The sequence below is a fragment of the Molossus molossus genome, unplaced genomic scaffold (genome assembly GCF_014108415.1).
Source record: "Molossus molossus isolate mMolMol1 unplaced genomic scaffold, mMolMol1.p scaffold_m16_p_14, whole genome shotgun sequence".
Lineage (NCBI taxonomy): Eukaryota > Metazoa > Chordata > Mammalia > Chiroptera > Molossidae > Molossus > Molossus molossus.
This window is the reverse complement of record NW_023425349.1, coordinates 45,728,947-45,752,768: the sequence shown is the minus strand read 5'-3', so window position 1 is coordinate 45,752,768 and position 23,822 is coordinate 45,728,947. Positions and strand designations below refer to the sequence as shown.

Genomic DNA, 23,822 nt, shown 5'->3' with positions numbered 1-23,822 from the left:
TTCCTCAGCTGAAACGTTGTACCCATTAAGCATCTCCCCATTTCCCCCTCCCCTCCAGCTCCTGGCAACCACCATTCTGCTTCCTGTCCTACTGAGTTTGACTGCCGTAGGTACCTCATGTAAATGGAATTGTGAAATAACTGTCCTTCTGTGGCTGGTTTATTTCACTTAGCACAGTGTCTTCCAGGTTCATCCACAGTGTAGCATGTGTCAGGATGTCCTTCCTTTATAAATAAAAAATGTATTTAAAAAAATAATAATAAAATAAAATTTTAAAAAAATGTGGGAGGGAGGGATTAAGATGTGCCGGTGATAAAAACAGTCATGAGGATGTCAAGTACAGCACAGGGAGTATAGTCAATAATTCCATAATAACTATGTATGGTGTCAGATGAGTACTAGACTTATTGGGGCGATCATTTTCTAACTTATATAAATGTCTAATCCCTATGTTGTACACCGAATATTGTATGTCAACTGCAATTGAAAATTAAAAAAAAAAATTTCTTTAAAAACACCACACACACACACAAAAAAAAAGGCTGAATACTTGTGTAGACCAGCGATTTTCAACCTGTGTGCCACAGTACACCAGTGTGCTGCAAGCATTTTTAAAATGTGCAATACCTGACCACCTAGTCAGGGGCACTGACGTCTTTTCCCTTAGATTGTCAAATTACAAAATGACAATAGCTGTCTGTTGTGAATGAATCAAAACTATACCTACATTTTTGACATATTGGCAAAAATTTAATATATATTTTTGGTGTGTTGCAGAATTTTAGTAATTAGTTTGTGTATGTCATGAGATGAAAAAAGTTTAGAATCGCTGCTATAGATTTTTAAAAAGATGTCGGCCATCAGTGGATGGCCTCATATTTTGAGCCTTGCTCTAAAACTTTATATCTAATGATGCTTTAAAAACTGAATTATTTCAGCCCTGGCCGGTTTAGCTCAGCGGTTGAAGCATTGGCCTGCAGACCAGAGAGTCCTGGGTTCTGTTCCCGCTAGGGGCACATACAAAAAAAGAACAAACAAACAAAAAAAACTGAATAATTTCATTAATATGTAACTAGTTGAAAGTGAAACCAAGTATTTATTGTAGCTAGTGGAAAGTAATAAGTATATGAATTGCTTTTCATAGAAACTGCCTTTGCACAGTGGTATCTTAAGTTGGAAACTAGGTTTAGGCATCCTTGCAAAAATATAGTATTATTTGATTATCTCTTGTGGTTGCAGTCATTCAGAAAAGTCACACTCTAGGGTTCCTGGCATCTGAGTGATAGTACATGAATAGAGGTCTACAGATAATTCAGTACTCCAAGGTTACTTGCTGAAATAACCAGATGAAAAACCAAATGGCTGGTGTCACTGGCTGGTGTGACTCGTTTGGTTGGGCAAGGTCCTGTGCACCAAAAGGTTGCCAGTTGGATTCCCAGTCAGGGCATATTCCCAGGTTGTGGGCTTGATCCCTGGCAGGAACAGGGGCATGTCGGTGGCAGCCAATCAATGTTTCGCCCTCACATCCATGTTTCTCTTTCTCTCTCCCTCTCTCTTCCTCACTCAAAAAAAAGGCTGATTACCCTTCAAATCTTCCTCCCATCTTCTCTTATCAATTACCCCTACTAAAAACAATGTTTTAGACTCACATTATAATCTATCTACCTATGTGTGTATTAATTTATTCTGTGTATATATTTATTTGCTTAAACTCTACAACATTTCTGAAGAGAAATGAAGCTCTTCTGGCTAGGTAAGCCCGTTATGTTATTCTCAACTGTGTTTAGTAGCTGCGCATGATATAATACATGTCTACCTACTCTGGATCATGCCATAATGTTTATTTGTAACAGACTTGTTAACACAAACACATGCTACAATGTTCCGGAGCGACGGAACAAGCAGAATGCACCCCAGTTGAAAAACTCACGAGTATTCTTTTTTAAGCTGTGTCTTTAACTTTTGAGACATCATTGCTCCCCAAGAGACACTAACTTCTGTGTTTTTTGAACTACTGTAGGACGAGATGAGAAAGGAACTGAAAGGGGAATGAAACTTTTTTTTATCACAGGAGAAAAACAATTTGGACATAATAATAATGGATGAAGACACCAGAAGGAAGAGCTTGTAAGATGAGATAGAGAACAAAATATTGGCCCCTGACATCTGTACTAAAAGTGATTATTAAAAAAAAATTTTTTTTGTATATCACTTATGTCATAAACATTCGGCTTCATTGTGCAACAAAGACAGATGAGAAGAATTTGCTGCTCCAACAACCAGAAAAGGAGTAACTTCACTGTGTTCTTGGAATCTGGCTTTTTTGGTTTCAAGTGTGCAGTAGGAAACATGTGTCTGCAAGGGCTGGGGGCAGTTGTTTATATAACTAATTGGACATCCTCACAAATAGGAAAATTAAGGCAGATCCCTCTAGTCTCATCTGTTCTAAAGCCAAAGTTTGCTCTAAAGTTAAGAGGCGTGCAGACTTGAGAGGGAGCGGTTAAGCTGTCCTACAGTGACTTGCTTATGTAAGCTTCAAGGTTATGAGGTTTTCTCCATTTTGTTTCCAAATGGTAGTAGGAGGTAAAAACGTGTTTTAAGGATCACTTCTCAAAGAAAAAATGTGCTTGGGAAGGTTTAGGTTGGGGAGAACTTTTGCAGGTCAGAAGATAATGGGAGATGTGGAGAAGAGATTGAAGACAGAGATACTGGTGGAGAAATATCCTGAGGAAAGATGAAGAACATTAGATGGAAAGTTGAAAATGGCCAGGCAGAGAGACTTACCTTCCTCGGAGACAGGAGACAAGTGAACAGTCAAGGAGAAGATAAAAAGGAATTGTGACATTGAGAAAAAGGATGCTGGGGAAATTCAATATCTTATCAGCAAATTAGGTAGTGAGATCACCTTCTGAGAAAGAATGGGTGGAACTGGGTCTTGGAAAGGTTTAACCTAGCTACAGTGAGAAATGTAAGAGGGAACTACAAAGATAAATGACAGAATGATCAAGTGGAGTGAACTCATAGTGGGGCATAAGAAGGTTGTGCTTGGAGCGTATTTGAAATCTCAGAGTTGGGACAATTCCAAGCGATGGTTATGTCTAAGGTGATAATATCTTTGTGAGTGCCAATAGAGGCCATGATCGTTGAGCAGATCAAGGAAGTATGAGGCCAGGATATCAGTACCCCCAACTGGCTATGGAAGCCAAGGGAGAGGCAAACAAAAGACACAGGAGAATTGAAATTTTCCACAGTGATATCTGAATAACCCTGGCTTGACCTAGCCATGACTCATCTGTAACTATAGAAGAGACTTTGGGTGTAGATATGACATATCTCTCAGAACCATCTAAGCAGCACTCGATTTAGCAGAGCAAGGTGCATTTAGTTTAAAACCCCACCCTTGCATTGGATCCAATATACCATGGATATTAAGGTGGATGGGTAGCAGGAGTTAGGAGAACCAAACCACTGTGTCAGCTGTTATCGGCACCAATGTCAAGGCAAAACAACGGTCTTTGCCTCTAGGGCTATCAGAGTCCAGTGCCCTTGCTCTTCTGTTTTAGACTTATCCAGACTGTCCAAGGAATTCGAAGATTCCTGTGGATTATAACTATCTCCTTACAAATCATTCTTATAAAAAATCTTCGAGAATCCATGAGCAGGGCCTTTGTAATTTGTGTATCTCTAAATCTTACCTAGTCCCTAGTGTGTAGGTATTCAAAAAATATCCATAGAATAAATAAATGAATGAATAAGCTATAATCTATATTTTTCTAGAAAATACTTTCTTTGGGTTCAAAGCCTCTGTGGTCCTTTGCCATACCTGTTCCACTCAGCACATATATTTTGAAAGATACACAGCTATCACCCAACACAAATTGTTAGCTTTGGCAATGTAGGCAATACCCACTTGTTCCTATCAGGTCGGCCCCGGATCCTCTGCTCTGTGTCTTGCTGGTGCCTGGACTGATAATCACACTGCTCGACTGATTGTGCCTCCTGACAAAGGTGGAAGAGATTACACAAGGGCGATAATTAAGAGGTGGAATAGGGAAGCCCAAATCAATAAAAAGAAGGCTGCGTAAATATGATGCCTATATTGAATGAGAATCCCAACTTGAAATCAACACTCCTACCAGACAGAAGTCCCAGCTCTTTTTCTGCCTTGGGACTGCTGATTACCAAGAATGCAACAGGTCCATTCCAACAACTTTGTGTGAATTAGTAAAGGCACCCCTTACAGAGAAAGAGGTGGCCAACACCAGTCTTCACGCCTTGGTGACATCAACATGGGCTGGATTTTCAACTCCACCTGAACATCTGGGCAGACCTGTCGAGTGAACCACTTGCACATTTGCATGTTTTGCCCCCACTCTAAGGCTCACTCATTTCTGTGGCTTAGTTCTAGCAAGTGGACAATTTATGTATATAAGGTCTACCTTATCCAACTGTACTCATTCAGTGAAATTATGGGAAAAGGCAGAGGAGTGGACTTCCCTCCACTCCTTGCCAGTCAAGGCTGTTTCCAGGACTTTTTCCATACAGGTACAATAAGCCAGGAGGTGAATCTTACAGTTTCAGTAACACCACTTGATTAAACCATCACTGAGTCCTGCTACCTCACCACCCTGGCTGGGTTTCAGATTGACAATGTTCAGACATGCTTATGGGGCTGTGAAAGTTGGGGTGGGAGGCAGGAAGGTTGTGACTGCTGAAATCTGAATCTGTAGTTACTGAACCTGATCACTTTCTAAATCATGCAAAGTGGCTCTTTGGATCAGACTGAAGGAACTTCAGTTTCTTTTAAGTCAATTTCTTGTAAGACAATGGGAGGAGAGGATGAGTGTAGTGTGAGCAGAGGGTTGAATTCAATGAGGAGAGGCCCACCATTGGATTATCACCTTTAGTGAGTTTGCCTCTCTACCACTTTTGTTGTGGGAATAATTTCTTAAATGTTTTTAAGAAGTTGGTGAGACTGTACTTGCTTCTGTGGAAAGGCCTCATGTGTGTTCTTCCTTGGGAAAGATAAGATTTCCAATTAAATGAAAAATTCTCTGGCTATCTCTTTAATGTTACTCTTTTAGGGTGATATGCAGTGGACATCTGTCAAATGTCAGCCAAGCTTCAACTCCCCTTCTTGACAAGTAATCACAATCCTCCCCAGAGTGATGGGACGAGATCTAGGTGGGCCCAGCTCGTTGCCTGATTCAAACCAAGGCTATAACTGGCACCTCTATGGGCCATAGCCCCTCAGCCTTCAGAAGGAAAGTCAGCAGAAGCTCAGTGAAGGGGTCCTGTAGGAAACCCCCTCGGCTTCTCTCTACTTATAAAATCTGTAACACCTTTTGACTTGATCCAAAATAACTTGATCCTCATAACTTTTTGAGGTTCCAACTTCCAGAGCCCTTGGGAGAGGAGCAATTGTTATTATAAGGTCAGGATTAAGGACTGGCAACTGAAGCCATTCAAGGTCTCTTCTCTCTGTGTCGTCTCCATGGCTTTTAGGCAGCCACGGACAGATCTGGCTGCTCTCAGACTGACAGCCCAGGAAGCAGTGCCATGTAGAAATCAGGTAAACAACTGAATTTTGTTCCCCAGGAGAATACATCGATGAGCAAGGTCACTGCCAGATCTGTGAAGCCTCATGCGCCAGGTGCTGGGGGCCGACCCAGGAAAACTGCACTGGCTGCCCCGTCACCCGGTGAGTAGCCTCTCAGTATCTCCTATGGTTGGGAGCTCATGGGTTGCAGGATGGAGAGAGAAGATGCTTACCACCTTAGAGGCACATTTTAGGCCTACAGGAAAAAGAATCAAACTGTTTCCCAGGACACAGTAACCCTCCATGGTCTGACCACAGCCCACCTCTGTAGCATCTTCTCCCCATTATGCCCAGTATCCATTACAAGAATCTGCACCCTGGGACTAGAGGGATGTTCTCATTGATGAAGATGGTGGTGACTTTGATGCCTGGTATCTCATCTTTTTCTGCACACCCACTCCTCAACCATCATCCTCATCGCTGAGCAAATGTCTACTCCTATTTCTAGAATCAGTTTCAAGAGTAAACTGTTCTATGAAGGCATTTTTTTTACCTCTTCCCAGTAGAACTAACTTCTTCCTCTTTATGTTCCCCTGTGCTCTGTATAAACTTCCATAAGATCAACTGTGGCATTTTAAGACATTCATTTACAAACCTATGCCTTTGTTAGACTGTATACCCCTTGGAATACTCATCTTTGTATCTCTATTATCTATCACAGTGCTAGGAAAATGGTAGGTACTCAATAAATATCCGATAGCTGAGTAAATGAGGAAATAGCAAGTACCTGAATGGGATGAGCATCTCTGCTAAACACTGAAAATTTCTAATGAAGAGAGTTGGGATGTTGTTGTATTTTCAGTCAACACTCCCCTGATTCTAGCACTTAATACTTGTTGACTGACTAGGTGTTTGAATGGCCTTATCACTGCTCTACTTACTGTGCAGGAAGCAGAGTCTCTCCCCAGACCAGTAGGATAAGGTTGCTCCTGCCACTGGACAGACCCCTCTGCCTTACACAACAGTTATTTCATCTAATTCTTCCTCGGGACTGCAATGTTCTGAGCAGAAACTGTGGTGTATTTGTCCTTTATTCCCCCACAGTGATCAACATATACTACTAATTCAATAAATGTGTGTTTTATTGAACTTTATAAAGTATGTAATCAATATCATGGGCTTGGCTCTCCAAGTAGCTCCCTCAAAAAGAGAAAAAAAGAGAGGGAGGGAGGGAGAGGCAAGGGAGGGAAAGAGACACCAAAGAAGTCTTAAGAATTCTCAATGGTAACTGTGATAACATTTTCCAAGTGTCTCTTCGAGACATCTATGCCTCTAAATATTGACTTTGCCTTAAAGCAGCTTCAGGGCATACTATTAGAAACAGACAGCTTTCCGAAATGGGTCCTATTTCTCTCTCACGCCTTACCGCCTTACCATATCAATAACCAAATCCCATTGCATTTCGAACTAAGGGAACTTTTTAGCATTTGTTTGATAAAGCAGCTACCATCATCCAGTATACACTCCAGAAGTCATCACTGCCTCGGGCTCACCAGAAGTGAGCAAAAAATTCTATTACCATAAATGGCCATTTAGCAAAATCTAAGCCCACTGGTACAAGATCAGAGATACACCTCCTGGACCATTTGGGTAGTTGAACTTATTTAAGCAGCCCATGCTTCAGCTTCTGAAGAAAGAAAAGCATGTGTATGGACCTTGAACCAGGATGTCCTCCTAAGAAACCTTGTTCTACGGGAACAATGTTCCTCTTATCTCTCTGCACACTCCATTTATTTCCCCATCTCTCCTCCTCGATGTCAATTACTTGCAAATATGTCCAAGAAAGGGCATTGTATCATGGCAATTAACTACCTGACTTTTTATCTTATGAGAAGGGGGAAAAAAAACTATATTGAAAGATGATGTTGACTTATTTGTTCTGGAAAGGGCAGCAAAGTATTTTCCTTGAGTGGAATCATGTCCATTCAAGACAGTCTTGAGCACTTGGTTTATGTCTAGCTCTGAGCTAAATGCAAGACCCGAATTCTTACAGGCGACCCAAGCAGTCAAAGTCAAGGAATGGTGAAGCACTCAGATGAGCAATAGTGAGGCAGCTTTAACACCCTAGTTCTGAAGCCAAAGCTGCAACCATGGAAGAGGGGATGCCTTACAGAAAATGGAGCTAGAGGAGACACAGCCACTCCAGAACCACAGAAGGAGGAAGCAAAGTTGTGGCTCTGGCTGGAATAAATACCCCAGTCTCTTCTGCCCCCTTCAGATCTGCTGGTGTTTCCCTTTGTCTGGAACTAACCAGAGGCCAATGGGAAACACCACTTACAAGCGAGAGCAGTGAGCTTGGAGATGCAATATCTAGTGAGTACAATTCCAGCACACAGCATTACAGAGAATGCCAGCAAATGGATCTGGGGCCGGGGTAAGGAGAGACAAACAGAATAACCAGGATAGGTAATCTCTTCGAGTTTCCCCCTACTCTTAAGCTTTGGATATCTCCAGTCCTGGTACAATAAAGTTCACCCCTAAAGAAGTTGCATTTAGAGGTTTGCTTCAGAACAAAATGGGATGGAAGTAAATAAGTGGGGATTGAGATGAAATAAGATTGGCCATGTGCTGATAACTGTTAAAGTTGAGTGAAGAGTACAATGTGGGGAACGAGTTACTGTGAGGTTTATTTTACATATGTTTAAATTTTTCCATAGTAAAAATTAAAAATATAATTTAACTCTGAAGTTGTTTTAAAATTTAAACAACTTTAAATTTAAAAAGCTCTCTCACCCTGGCCGGTTTGGCTCAGTGGTTAGAGCGTCAGCCCACGGACTGAAGGGTCCTGGGTTTGATTCCCAGTCAAGGGCAGGTACCTAGGTTGCAGGTTCAATCCCTGGCCCCAGTCAGGGTCCTCCAGGAGGCAACCAATCAATGTGTGTCTCGCACATTAATGTTTCTCTCTCTCTCTCTGTCCCCCTCCCTCCCTTCTGCTCTATCTAAAAATCAATGGAAAAATATCCTTGGGTGAGGATTAACACACAAAAAAAGCACTCTCTTCATCTTCTAGATTTCCCTTTACATTTCCATCCACTCTTGGGTTTAGATCCTTAAAGACGATTGAAAAGTTGGTGGAATTTTGCCTGTTATTTAACATGTGTAGCTATATAACACCCTAGTCCTCACTTCTGGAAAATGTAGTGCCAATGTTAAGAACATACCTCTGCCCAGCTCTTTAGAACTTGGTTTTGCCACCTTCTTCCTTCCTGTGAGTGCTGATGGACCTAGAATGGTTTATGCTTATAAAAAGGCCAAGAAAGCCAGGTGCTCTGGCTCAGTGGTTGAGCATCCACCCATGCACCAAGAGGTCAACCAGTTCAATTCTCGGTCAGGGCACATGCCTAGGATGTGGGCCAAATCCCCACTGCAGGGCATGCAGGAGATGGCCAATTGATGTTCTCTCTCATCGATGTTTCTGTCTCTCTTCCTCTCCTTTCCTCTCTCTCTAAAAAGTCAATAAAGAAAAATAAATAAGCAGGCCAAGAGCAGGTGTGACTTGGGGAGAGAAGTGCTTCCCCTATAGAGTGTCTCAGAAATCCACAAATCAGATGACTGGTGATCCCAAGGACGGCTTGAGTAGGTTTTAAATAATTTTTTATCAGCTCCATGCAACCCAGGGCTAGGTATCTACCCTCCTGCACCAGGGAAGACTTGTCGATGTCGGTGGAAGTCTATGCCACTTGAAGTGATACTTTTCTTTAAGTTCCTTGGCAAGTTTTCCCGAGGGGATGGGGGATGGGGGTGATGTAAGTCAGTGCTGCACTTCTGCATGGCTATTTTCTCTTCATTTCCATCTTTAGAAAGAATCTTGTTCTTAAGAAAACTGGCTATGTCATCAAGCTCTCCTTAGGGTAGAGGTGGAGGGAGTTGATTTAAAGCACCATTATGTGCTTAATACTTTCTTAAAATCAAGCACTCAAATAAGAAAGGCAGCCTATCACCCACATAAGGAGTATTACACCATCTGTTTCACCCTCACCCCAGTTTCTGGATGATTTTAAATGGATCTCATCATTGAGAGTATTAGTCGCCCCTCTCAAGAGAAATCATTTCTCCCTAAATCAATCTGTCATATCTTTCTATGAAGGACAAAATGACGATGTACTTTCCATCCCCTTTTCTTTTAGCAAGAAAATGAACCCTCACAAATAAATATGCCCCATTCTCCTTTTCAGCAGAGCATAGAGTAGCTTCCTCGTTTAAAAAAAAAAAAACAAAAAAAAAACAAAAAAAACCTCAGAAAGCTCTTGGTTAGTTTTTCTTAAATGGAGGTTTTTGTTTTATTTTTATTTTTAACTAGCCACATCCAAATGATCCCTTGAAAAATCTTCTAGCTCAGAAAGCAGAGGGGGGTGGGGCCGGGATAGTCCATGTTGACATTCATGCCATCAAATGGGAACAGTTCGTGCTGGGCCGGGAACAGTCCTCTCGTTCCGCCATGGTGCAGGGGATCTGTCCCGTCATGAACAACCAGATGCGTGTGCGTGTCTGTTTAGGGCTGGGACCCCACACTCTGCAGTGGGCCAAAAGGACTGTCCATGCCAGTGGTGCTGGGTTTTATGCTGTTGGCTTTAATCCCATTCTGTTTCCAAACAGATGCAAAGGACACAGACTTTCAGGGAGCAGGAAAGATGGAAGGCAGCGAGTAACACACTATTCAGCATGCCTTGCCCCACCCCTATGTCCTCCAATCCTAGAATTCAAATGTCTTTTTCCAGTTTAGGGCTGGCTCTACCTACAAAAACAGTGTCAGTGTCAGCCCAGGAACAAGGGGCATAAGGCCTACACTGGCCTTCCATGTGCCATCCAGCCTGAGTGGAGAGAGGTGGTAGAGAGAAAGGAAACCCTACCTTCTTTGTAGACCTTTAGTTCTCCCAGGCTTGGATGTCAGCAGCATGCCCCTGGGGACATGTATGCACTACTACATGCTCAGTTAATCATGCAACTGATACAACAGCTGCCACTCTAAAGACACCCTACAAGACATCAATCTGGTACCACCTGTGTTACATAGGCATCATTTAGAAACCTTCATAGCAATCCATCCAGACTGCCAGTGAGCAGAAGGTAGAGCAGCAGTTCTTGAAGTGTGTTCTCTAGACCAAGGCAGGATCACTACCCAGCAACTTGTCAAAAGCACAAATTCTCAGCTCCCTCCCCACTGGACCTACTGCATTGGAAATTCTGGGGGTTGAGCACCCCCATCCTAGTTCACCTCATCCAGTCGCATGACCTATCTGAGTCTTGCACTTGAAAAGCATGTTGAATTTTTCTGAGCAAAACTCTTGGAAAGAAACTTAATCACATTTGATCTTGGGATTACTTTGCAAGGGAAAGACAGAAGCAAAACTATGAAAATATTAGCCATGACATTATGATATATGTTGTGTATGTGTAAAACCAAAGGTTTAAGAAGCTCGCCTGCTAACTTATCTGTGGTGCCCTTACAGGTAATTGAAAACATGGTCAGAAAATAGAGATGTGGTGCCCTATACTTCAGGAAACACTTGCAAAAACAACACCCATACTTTCTACATGCATAGGCCAAGTTTATAAGTAGCACCTACATTAAGGATAGTGTTTCGTTCTACCCTCTGAGAACCCTTAGAGTTGACATTCCCTTGCTGAGTGTGGGCATGCTCTTATCTAAAGGAAGAATATTTTTCTCCAAGGCCTCTGGATTCAAAGTTCCATTTAGTATCTTGAAAGTTCAAAGACCATCATCTGACTGTGGGCTGGGTTTGTCTGGGACTGACAATTCAGGTTTAATCCCTGCAGGCACTGGGTAGCTTATCTCAGGCCTGCATCCCCAGCCGGTTCCTGGCATGCCTGCTGCAGGGTCCACACCTTGGGCCAAGGATGGGTACGTGACTGATATACCGCATGGTCTCAGATGATCAGCCCCAGGCATCCCTCTTGTTTGCGGAACACGAATACCACATGTTCTAAACATAAGGCTAGTCCAGAAAGTCACCCTTACAAAATCTAAAAGTCTGCTTTTCCTCTAGGATTTTGGATGACGGCCGCTGCGTCGTGGGCTGTCCCTCAGGCAAATTTGAACGAGAGAACCAATGTCATCCGTGCCACCACACCTGCCAAGAATGCCAGGGAGACGGGCCTTCCAACTGCACCTCCTGTGGAGTAGGTGAGGGAGTCTGGCTGGTTACTTGTCCTTCCAGGGACATTATCTGGTTTGACTCGGAAGCTTCATCTCTGGGGAAGGGGGTTGAGATCAGGCAGCCGTTCATGAGAAAAGTTCCATTTAGTATCTTCCATTTAGTATCTAGTATCATGAGAAAGTGTGTACAATCCTGACATTTCTGCTTGGTGTCAGGACACAAGTTTACATTATTGTTGACTCATGGCCCTGAGACAAGAGAGAGGCTGAGAGATGTCTTTCCTGAGAAGGGGACAGAGAGGGCATGTGAACGGGATGTCAGTCACGACATAGGCAGTAAAGCTGAGATTTGTTGAGGTAAAAGTGAAATGCTAGGAAATTAAGGCAGACACACTGTCTTTCAGAAAAATATTATAATAGAAGTTGTGTTAAGTTCTCCTCGGGCAAGAGCTATGCCGTTTAGACATTGCCAGTGCCCTGTGGGAACAAAGCAACCACTGCAAGACACAAATATGACCTTCCCTGCCCCAGTTTTAACAATTACATGTATGCTGTCCTTGGATCCTATTCCATGATCTCAAAGGTCCTCTGCAGTTTGACCATGGACTGCTGTCCAGCCTCCCCTCATGAGCCTGTTGCTACTTTGACCTCATGTGGGGCAGATTCATATTTTATTTGACCTACATAATACTTTTAAAAGTTGAGCCGAATTTTAAAATTGGGAAATTTCACATAAAAACCTGAATTTTTTGTTTCTCTTAAAAACTTGGAAGATCTGGCAACACTGGGTCTACATTCCTCACAAGGTCGACTGGGGACCATTCCTCCATGATCCCCACCACTCCTAGCTGTCTCTCTGATCCTGAGGCTGTCACTCACCACTGTCATTATACTTACATGGCATTTCTAGGGGAAGAGGATTATTTATATATTTTTTTATTTTTTTATTTTTCCCCCTTTATTGATTTTAGAGAGAGAGGAAGGGAGAGGGATAGGAGAGAGAGAAACATCGATGAGAGAGAACATCGACTGGCCACCTCCTACATGCCCCCCACTGGGTGTGTGTCCTGACCAGGAATCGAACCAACGACCTCTTGGTCGATGCTAAACCACTGAGCCACACCAGCCAGACAAGGAGGATTATTCATCTTTATTCTTGCTTGTAAAGAAAAAAAAATCAAGAAAAATGAAGAACAAATTGAGAGTATCATGCTTTTGTAGAAGAATGGGAAATAACTCATTTTCTCCCATAAATTAAAATTATTTCTTTGCGTTTTTTATGTAAACAAAGTATTTATGTCAAATTTTATCTCCAGCCTGCTCATTCTGTTTCCTTCCTCATTTCTAAGATGGTTGCCCCTTTTAAGGATTATTATGAAAATGAAATAAGACTAAATGAAATAGAATAATAAAACACTTAGGACAGGGCTGGGTATATAGGAAACACTCAATAAATATTCACTTATTATTATTACTATTACTACTGTTACTGTTTGCACTTCCTTATTCCTATGGGCATTTGAGTTTCTCCAGGTATTCAAAGACTTCCTTTGAGATGAGCCTCATTCAGTGTCTGCCTGACCTCTTTCAGGTCTCAGTTTCGGAGTTATTCCCTCCGTATATACTGCCCTACCTCCTTGCCTAGGTTAAACCCCTTCGTATGAGGATCCCTGGAGCCCTGCACTTCCCACTTTATAAGCTGCCTCTCACTTGATACCTGTCTTGTTCATGAGACGATGCCTTGTAAGAGCAGTGAAGAGTTTTACTTGTTTTCAGTTGTATTTTGAGTACTAGCACAGCATCCAGCATATGGAAGGTATACACTATAACTAAATGAATGAATAGTTCAACAGAAAAAACACCTGTACCAGCAGTCAGAAAAAGTGGGTTCTAGTTCCTTGCTTCACCTCTTCAGGTCCCTCCTTGTTTGTAAAAAGAGGAAACACAAACAAGATGGCAATTAAAATTTCTTTCAGATTTTAAACACTCAAATTCTTAATAGATAGTACAAATTGAAGGAGTAGCTCAAATGCTAAACAAATGTCTAAAATGTCCTAAGTATCCTATAACTACATGGAAAAATCCACACATAAATGCTTTGACATTTCTTTTTTTTTTTCTTTCCTGTTTGAACGTATGTTGAATCCATTATGTTAACAAAAATGTACTGTGCCCCTCCCATGTTACTATACATAGTTGCCATGGAAAATGCAAGCAATGATACTTGAGTTTACAGTCTAACAGAGGGGTTTGTCCTCGTGTGTTATAAAACAAGAAAATATTAGAAACCAAATGAATGGTAGAAATCCTACCACAGGTCTGAGAAGAAAACGGTTTCAGCTGCAGTGAGCAGAGAGGCTTCCTAGAGAGGGTACTGTTGTTGAGCAAGTTCTGGCTAGCAGGGTTCTCTCCTGTTAGAGCATGACGTCCCTAGTGTTGAAGAAGATGGATGGTTGGCATAATACCGTTCCATATCGGCGGGCTTTCAGAAAAGGCTGGAAATCCTCTGGTTAGGGAGTCCCATCTACACATCCAAGTAGAAATTTCGCCCCGTAACTGTAATTTTGTTAACTGTAGAGCTGAACCCTTTTAGACATGCAGATCTCCAACTATGCTGGTGAAGATTGGCTCTAAAATTTCTTCCAGATATTTATCTTCTACCAAACTGGACCCAAAGTTAAATTGAACAGGACAGTAAGCAACATGTAGAATTAAACTTCACAAAATTTATTTTCAGAGTCTTTAATTTATCTTTCTTTTTTCTTTTCCTTCCTTCCTTCCTTCCTTCCTTCCTTCCTTCCTTCCTTCCTTCCTTCCTTCCTTCCCTTTCTTTTCTTTCTTTCATCATTTCCAGTAATCCTTTACCTTCATACTTTCAATCCTCAACCTTTCTTTCCTACCGGAGACATCCAGTGTCTTCACATTGGTTCACCTTCTCTTCTAATAAAATCAACTGCCAAGAGAGTAATTGGAGTTAATTAATTCCAGTAATTAACTCAAGTTCCTTGCACTTTAACCCCTGTCTCATATTATCACATGAAAGTTTTGGCACCTAACAAAAATGTCCACCCTTCTATTATTAGAACCAGCTTCTGCATATCATTATAATATTTAAATTCTGGGCAAGTAGCCAAAAATGTATGAATGGGATTTAAATCAATGGGGTATCCACATTATCAGTCCAAACTAAGTGAGCTGCCACACTACTCCAGCTATTAGAAAAATGACCAAATCTTGGCCAAGCCTATCAGGAAAACTGGCCCTGGTCAAGGCATCTAAGTGACCTCCTTTTGCAAGGATTGATGTATTTTAAATACCAAGACCCTTCAAATTTCTGTCCCTTAAATCCAAGTTATAATATCCAAAGCTTCCTAAATAATAAAGCATGCCTAAACAATAAAAATAGAATTAAAGAACATTTTCTCTGATATCTGAACCCATCATAGTTAATTTTTTTTATTTTAAGACCATGTTGTAATAATAGGAATATTCACTCACTTATTCAATCATTCAGCAAATATGTATTTAGAACTCACTCTATGCCAGGCCCAAGCCTCTGAATCCTGAGTTGACGGCCCATGATAGTACAGAGAACGCACAACAGTTGGATCGGGAGAGAGTAGGCTTACCACTGTTCTCGCTCAGCCCTTCCTACCTGTATCTGAGAAGTCTGGCCCTCTGAAAAGTAGGATCTTTTCTGAATGAGTCGTGGAAATGGAGTTTGCTAGGCTTTCACAGTGTATCTGAGAAGAACACAAGTTGGCACGTTAACCCTTGTGTGGTCTCCTGAAATTCAGGTTCCACCAAATGAGGGTTTTGTGCCCCCACAACATTGGCCTGCAGCTGCTGAATTACCAAGTGCACATTACATCCTCCCCAACACTCCTGCCAAACGTGGAGACAGCAGATCCTCTTCCACCACCTCTGTGGAAGCCTCTTTATTTTCTTTGTTCCCACGGGAACCAACAGACTTCTGGCATGAAATCACCACCAGAACAGAGGTTACTTCAGAGCCCATGATCCAAGGGTGCATTTTTTAAATTGTATTTGAACGAAGGCTTAAATTAAATAAGAAACCTTAGATTAAACCATTTGACAGCACCAAGTTTACACATAAAAATAGTTGAATGTTGGCAGTTTCATGCGGTTCAATCTAACATTATACTGACTTTCAGTTTTCATACTTGTAACATGGGGTTGGTGCTATCTTCATCCACAAATCCAGCAGCTGTGCATTTCGAAGGTCAGTGGTTCCGGATGTTCATGTGGTAGATCACATGATGAGTGAAGAGTAGACCCCAGTTACTGTGGGTAACACGGATCAGCTGTGCTTCAGAAGCTAGAGCATTTGGGAGACCTGATTCAGAGAAGATGGATACCATATACTCTCAGCACAAACAAAAACTCCAGGAGGGAGGGGGTCGGAGACCTCTAGGTGCATCTATATTAATCTTGTGTTTTAAATATACATTTGTAATGGATTATAGTCCTTTTTATTAATTGCAATTGTTTGTAACTAATTAGAATTTTCCATTTCATCCAGGAGTGAGTTCCCGTTGTCTCATGCTAGGGGCACTGCTGATTCTTTCCTTGTAGAATCCAGTCTTGGCAGAGCTCAGGAACCTGCAGAAATGCACGTGAAGGGGTCAGAGGTGTACTTGGTCCAGCGCTCCAATGGCTGCCATTGTAGGAATTGGCAGCCGTGCAAAAATTCAGACAGTTAATACAAGCATGTGATTTTGGTAACAGAATTGAAAATCATTCTAAAAGACTACACTGTCATAAAAAAAATATGTCTGTCAGTAAGCATTTGTTTGTTCTCATGGGATCTCTAGCCCCTAAGTCTGCGAGCCTCCACAGATACAGAGAGGAACCCAAGGAGAACTTTTCAACTATAAGTATTCAGATATTGCACTTTTCATTAAATCCATTCTTATATTTCAGGCCCCCTAGGAGTCAGAGCACTTGGCCTTTTTTTTTTTTTTAATAAAATGTCTTTGTTGTATTAGCTTTATGGTTAATTGTGTGCCTTTTCCCTCTTTTTGTTGCCTCTCTACTTGTTCAGATAAGCATGGCCAGGAGCACCTCCTGTACCAGGGGGAATGTCGGGAGAGTTGCCCAGAGGGGCACTACCCTGCCGAGGGGCACGCCTGCCTGTCCTGCCCAGACAACTGCAAGCTTTGCCACAGCGGGAACTTCTGCACACGATGCATGGGTGGCTACGTCATGGTGCCCACCAACCATACCTGCCAAAAGTTAGAGTGTGGACCAGGTAAGGCTGCTCTGGGGCCACTGCCCTGCACCAGGAGATGGCAGGAGGAAGTGTACCCCTAGATGTCCAGCACTCTCGAATTGTCTTCTTGGTTTACTGTCAGTGCCTGAGATGTCTTTGTGTGACTATCCATCTAGTGGAGACAGTGATACCTGCCCCTCTCCTTTCCTCCTTTTCTCTGGGTTTCCCCCGATATAATCTATGCACATAATGAGATCAGTGAATCATAGAAATTGACCTTGAGTGGAGGGTTCATGCGCAGGGTAGTGAACAGAAAATTAGATGAGAATCTGGAAGTCATGGCCAATAATTTTCTCCTTCCCAATTGCTAGTTATGAGATTCTGGGAAAACTAGTCTGGTTTCTCTATGCCTTGCTTGGTTTCTTCATTTGTAAAAGAGAGAGCACCACACCAAGATGGTTGCTGTGAGAAGCCAAACAGAATCCTCCTACTTAAACCTACCTGAAAATATTTCAATGTTCTGTGAATTCTATGTTATAGTTATTGCCCAATTCTTTATCTTACATGGTAAGAGGGAGATTTTGAAAATAGCAATCATCATTATTGTTCTCTTCCATGTAAGAATATTGCAAATATTTCTAGAATAATTAAAACACATTCCTTTATCTTCTTAATGTTTACTAATGTAGTATAGGATTTAGAACGTTGTTTTTTTTTTAGGATTTAAGAGAACAGATAAAAAGAGACAGAGTCTTGCCCTAGCCAGGTAGCTCAGTTGGTTGGAGTGACATCTCATTCACCAAAAGGTTCCGGGTTCAATTTCCAGTCAGGGCACATACCTAGGTTTCAGGTTTAATCCCTGATCAGTACGTGTATGATCCCCCATCAGTGCTCATACGGGAGACAACGGATAGATGCTCCTCTCTCACATCAATGTCTCTCTCTCTCTCTCTCTCTCTCTCCCCCCCCCCCCAATCAATAAAAACATGTCCTCAGGTGAGGATTTAAAATAAAAGAGAGAGAGAGAGAGAACATGTTTATTTATATACCCAATTCCATATTCCCCAAAGAACTTATTTCTTTTTTTTATTAATTTGTTTTTGTTACAGACATTTCTCCTTTTTCCCCCACAGACACCTTCCTCCCTATCCCCCACCCCTCCCAGGTATTATTGTCTATGTCCATTGGTTACACATACATGCATGTAAGTTCTTTGGTTTATCTCATTCTCCCCCTCCCGCCCCCCTCTTCTGAGGTTTCTCAGTCTGAACCGTACTCTTTTCTATGTCTCTAGGTCTATTTTGTTCATCAGCTTGTTTTGTTCATTATAGTTCCACAAATAAGTGAGATCATGTGGTATTTGTCTTTCTCTGATTAGCTTATTTCACTTAGTATAATACTCTCCAGAACCCTCCATGTCATCTCAAAGGATGAAATCCTTCTTAAATTTGCATAGTATTCCGTTGTGTACATGTACCACAGCTGTTTTATTCATTTGTCTACTGATGGACATTTGGGTTGTTTCCAGATATTAGGTATTGTAAATAGTGCTGCTACGAACATGGGGGTGCATATATTCTTCCTAATTGGTGTTTCAGGCTTCTTAGGGTATATTCCTAGAAGTGGGATTACTGGGTCAAATGGAAGTTTAAATTTTAATTTTTTGAGGTAACACCATAGTGTTTTCCATAGTGGCTGCACGAGTCTGCATTCCCACCAGCAGTGTACTAGAGTCCCCTTTTCTCCACACCCTAACCAACACTTGTTTGATGATTTGTATCAAACCATTGATACCATTGATACCTGCCATTCTGACAGGTGTGAGGTGATACCTCATTGTTGTTTTAATTTGCATCTCTCTGATGATTAGCGACGTTGAGCATTTCTTCATATGTTTCTTGGCTATTTGTATATCCTGTTTGGGAGATGTCTATTTAGCTCCTCTGCCCATTTTTTAATTGGGTTCTTTGTCTTCCTTTTTTGAGTTGTATGAGCACTCTCTATATATTGGAAATTAACCCCTTATATGATATATCATTGGCAATTATGCTCTCCCATACAGTGGGTTGCCTTCCCATATTGATGATTGCATCTTTTGCTGTACAGAAGCTTTTGAGTTTGATGTAGTCCCATGTGTTCATTTTCTCCTTTGTTTCTGTTGCCTTAGGTGATGTATCAGTGAAAATTTTGCTGTGTATGATGTCTGAAATTTTGTTGCCTACAGTTTCTTCTAGGATGTTTATGGACTCATGAGTCACATTTAAGTTTTTTATTTACTTTGAGTTTATTCTTGTGTATGGTGTAAGTTGATGGTCTAGTTTTATTTTATTTTATTTTATTTTATTTTATTATTATTTTTTTTTTGCATGTAGCTGTCCAATTTTCCCAACACCATTTATTAAAGAGGCTGTCTTTACTCCACTGTATGCTCTTGCCACCTTGTCAAATATTAATTGAGCATATTGACTTGGGTCCATTTCTGGGTTCTCTGTTCTGTTCCATTGGTCTATACGCCTGTTCTTGTGCCAGTACCAGGCTGTTTTGATTACAGTGGCTTTGTTGTATAACCTGAAATCTGGTAATGTGATCCCTCCTACTTTGTTCTTATTTTTCAATATTGCTGTGGCTATTCAAGGTCTGTTTTGGTTCCATATGAACTTTTGAAGTATTTGTTCTAGTTCTGTGAAGTATGTCGTTGGTATTTTGATGGGAATTGCATTGAATCTATAGATTGCTTTGGGTAGTATGGACATTTTAATGATGTTAATTCTTCCAATTCATGAACAAGGTATGTGCTTCCAGTTTTTTATATCTTCCCCTATTTTTTTTTTCATTGACCTGTAGTTTTCTGTGAATAGGTCCTTTATTTCTTTGGTTAAGTTTATTCCTAGGTATCCGAATTTTTTTTTTTTTTTTGCTGCAATGGTAAATGGGATTGTTTTCTTAGTTTCTCTTTCTGTGAGTTCATCATTGGTGTATAAAAATGTCCTCAATTTCTTGACATTAGTTTTGTATCCTGCTACTTTTCCGAATTCATTTATTAAGTCTAGTAAATTTTTTTATGGAGTATTTGGGGTTTTCTACATATAGTATCATGTCATCTGTGAATAATGACAGTTTCACTTCCTCCTTTCCAATTTGGATCCCTTTTTTTTTTTCTATGTTAAATAAGAGTGGTGAAAGTGGGCATCCTTGTCTTGTTCCTGTTCTTAAGAAAAATGCTTTTAATTTTTCCCTATTGAGTATGATGTTGGCTGTAGGTCTTTCATATATGGCCTTTATTCTGTCGAGATATGATCCCTCTATTCCCAGATGGCTGAGCGTTTTTATCAGAAATGGGTGCTGGATTTTGTTGAATGCTTTTTCAGCATCTAATGATATAATCATATGATTTTTATCTTTCATTTTATTTATGTGGTGTATCACATTTATTGATTTGCGAATATTGTACCAGCCTTGCATCCCTGGGATGAATCCCACTTGGTCATGGTGAATAATTTTTTTGATGTATTGCTGGATTCGATTTGCTAGTATTTTGTTCAGGATTTTGGCATCTATGTTCATCAGGGATATTGGTCTGTAGTTTTCTTTCTTTGTAGTGTCTTTTTCTGATTTTGGAATTAGAATTATGCTGGCTTCATAAAACAAGTTTGGAAGTCTTCCTTCTTCTTGAATTTTTTGAAGTAGTTTGAGGAGAATGGGTATTATTTCTTCTTTGAATGTTCGGTACAATTCCTCTGTGAAGCCGTTCGGGCCTGGGCTTTTGTTTGCTGGGAGACTCTTGATTACATCTTCAATTTCTTTTGTTGTTATTGGTCTGTTCAAGTTTTCTATCTCTTCCAGGTTCAGTTTTGGGAGACTATCTGTTTCTAGAAATTTGTCCATATCGCTTAGATTGTTGAATTTATTGTCGTATAATTGTTCATAATATCTGTTAACAATCCTTTGTATTTCTGTGGTGTCAGCTATTATTTCTCCCCTTTCATTTCTGATTTTGTGTATTTAGGTTCTCTCTCTTTGATTCTTGGTGAGTCTAGCTAAGGGTACATCAATCTTGTTTATCTTTTCAAAGAACCAGCTCTTTGTTTCATTGATCCTTTGAATTGTTTTTTTTGGTCTCCACGTCATTTATTTCTGCTCTGATCTTTACTATTTCCTTCCTTCTACTTGCTCTTTGGTTTTCTTTCTGTTCACTTTGTAGTTCTTTAAGTTGTGAGGTTAGATGGTCTATTAGAATTTTTTTTGCTTCTTGAGGTAGGCCTGTAGTGGTATCAACTTCCCTATCAGAACTACTGTCACGGAATCCCATTGATTTTGTGTTGTTGTGTGTTCACTTTCATGGTTTTCCAAGTAGTTTTTAATTTTTCCTTGATCTCCCTGTGAACCCATTCATTGTTCAATAACATGCTATTTAGCCTCCATGTGTTCAAATGTCTTTGTATTGTTCTTGTTGCTATTGATTTCTAGTTCATGCCATTGTGATCTGAGAAGAGGCTTGATCACATATTTCAATCTTCTTGAACTTGTAGAGACTTAGTTTCTGCCCTAACATGTGGTCTGGCTTTGAGAATGTCCCATGTGCACTTGAAAAGAATGTGAATTCTGTAGTTTTGAGGTGTAATTCTTCGTAGATATCTATTAAATCCATTTATCTAGCACTTCATTTAGAGTCTGTGTTTCCTTGTTAATTTTTTGTCTAGAAGATCTATCCAGTGATGTCAGTGGGGAATTGAAGTACCCTGCTATGATTGTATTGCTGTTGATTTCTCTTTTGAAGCCCTCCAAAAGATTTTTAATATATGTTGTTGCTCCTAAATTGGATGCATATATGTTTACCAAGGTTATATCTTCCTGTTGGATAGAACCTTTTAATATTATGTAGTGGCCTTCTTTGTCTCTAGTTATGGTCTTCATTTTGAAATCTACTTTATCAGATATGAGTATTGCTACCCCAGCTTTTGTTTTGCTTTCTGTTTGCTTGGAAGATTTTTTTTCATTCCTTCACTTTCAACCTTGTGAGTCTTTTTTGTTTTGAGGTGGGTTTCTTGTAAACAACATATATGTGAGTCATGCTTTCTTATCCAGTCATCTACTCTGTGTCTTTTTATCAGAGCATTCAAACCATTCACATTTAAAGTGATAATTGATATGTACTTATTTATTGCCATTTTTGTTTAGTGTGGTTCTATTTTTCTTCCTATTGTTCTATTAATTACTGCAGTCCTTTTAGCATATCCTGCAGTGCTGGTTTGGTGTTAATATATTCCCGTAGCCTTTGGGGGGGGGTCTGGAAAGCTCTTTATTTGACCTTCTATTTTGAATGATAGCCTTGTTGTATAGAGTAGTCTTGGATTCAGATCCTTGTTTTTCATGACCTCATTTACTTCATACCACTCCCTTCTGGGCTGTAGTGTTTCTGTCAAGAAGTCAGCTGAGAGCCTTATGAGGTTTCCTTTGTAGGTAACCTATTGCTTATCCCTTGCTGCCTTTAGGATTTTCTGTTTGTCTTTAATTTTTGGCATTTTAATTGCTATGTGTCTTGGTGTGGGCCTGTTTGGGTTCTTCTTACTTCGGGCTCTCTGTGCTTCTTGAACTTGAATGCCTTCTTTCTTCACCAAGTTAGGAAAGTTTTCTGTCACTATTTCATCAAATATATTCTCTTACCTTTGCCCATTTTCTTCCTCTTCGGGGACTCCTATGATGTGAATGTTATTATGTTTTCAGTTGTCCCACAGTTCTCTTAAGTTGTCTTCCTGTTTTTTTTATTGTTTTTTTCTTTTGCTTTTCTGATTGGTTGATTCTTTCTACCCTGTCTTCTAATTCACTGATCCGATCCTTAGCTTCCTCTACTCTGCTGGTTAGTCCTTCCAATGTGTTCTTCATTTCTGCTATGTCATTCTTCATTTCCACTTGGTTGGTTTTCAATGTTTCTATATCTTTACTCATGGTGCTGATGTCCTTACTCATGCTGTTGAGCTTCCTCAAGATCATGGTTCTGAACTCTACCTCTGATAATATGCTTAGCTGCATTTCATTGATCTCATCTTTGATAGAGTTCTCTTCTTCTTTCATTCGGGATTTGTTTCATTGTTTCACCATTTTAGCTATCTCAGTGGGTTTTGGAGCCTGCCAAATTTTCCCTGTGGGTGTTGGTGTTCTCCTGTTTGTAGTTCCCTCTACTGGGTTTGGATGAGCCTGGATGGGCCCACGTTAAACACCACTTTCAAGTCTTACTTTTCTGGGTAGATTTGCACGCCCAGGAAAGGTTCAGTTATCCTCTAGCCTTTTCCTGGTGGCTAGTAGTCTCAGTTACTCAGTGCCTTGGAATGTAGCCCTAATGTTCTGCATCAGAGGATTTCTAGAGGGTGGGATAGATGCTGGTTATTAATGAGCCTCAATTTGCATTTCTTTGCTTCACCTGGGAAAGACTGAATCTCTGGGGGGGGGGGGTTGCTTTTTTTCCCCACGGTTCTGGGAAGGAGCACACTGGCCACCGTCCTTTGTGGCCACAACTCAGCAAAAACACTGAGTGCCCTCCAAATCCCAGGTATCCCCACAGAGTTCCAGCCCACTCTGCTCTCCCTCTGTGGTAGCCCCCAGGTGAGTGGCTGTGGCTATTTTAGCCCTGTGTTCTGGCTCTCTGCACTGTGTAGTGGGCTTGGTTTATTCCCCAAGGGTGCTGTTCACAGCTAAGACGGCTGCTGTGTGTGGGCTCCCAGCCCGCCACCCTTTTGCATCTCCGCAGATCCTACCAGTGTCCTTGGTTACATGGTCCTGTCCTGCTGCTTTTCTGTTGCTTTTTCTGAGGATTTGTCCTTTGTAATTCTCCTTTGGCCCTGAGAGATTGTCTGCCTCCTTCTATTCACTCTGCC

The 23,822-nt window shown here is 40.9% G+C and overlaps 1 protein-coding gene across 1 annotated transcript in view; it reads left to right on the top strand.

The window, feature by feature from the left end:
* The window catches only part of PCSK5 (proprotein convertase subtilisin/kexin type 5), a 435,012-nt gene that overhangs the window by 320,440 nt on the left and 90,750 nt on the right, over positions 1–23,822 (top strand). Inside the window, exons 21-23 of the mRNA XM_036260761.1 lie at positions 5,599–5,701; positions 11,608–11,744; positions 16,783–16,989. Coding sequence (XP_036116654.1) covers positions 5,599–5,701; positions 11,608–11,744; positions 16,783–16,989 — 447 coding nt within the window. The remainder of the gene's footprint in view (positions 1–5,598; positions 5,702–11,607; positions 11,745–16,782; positions 16,990–23,822) is intronic.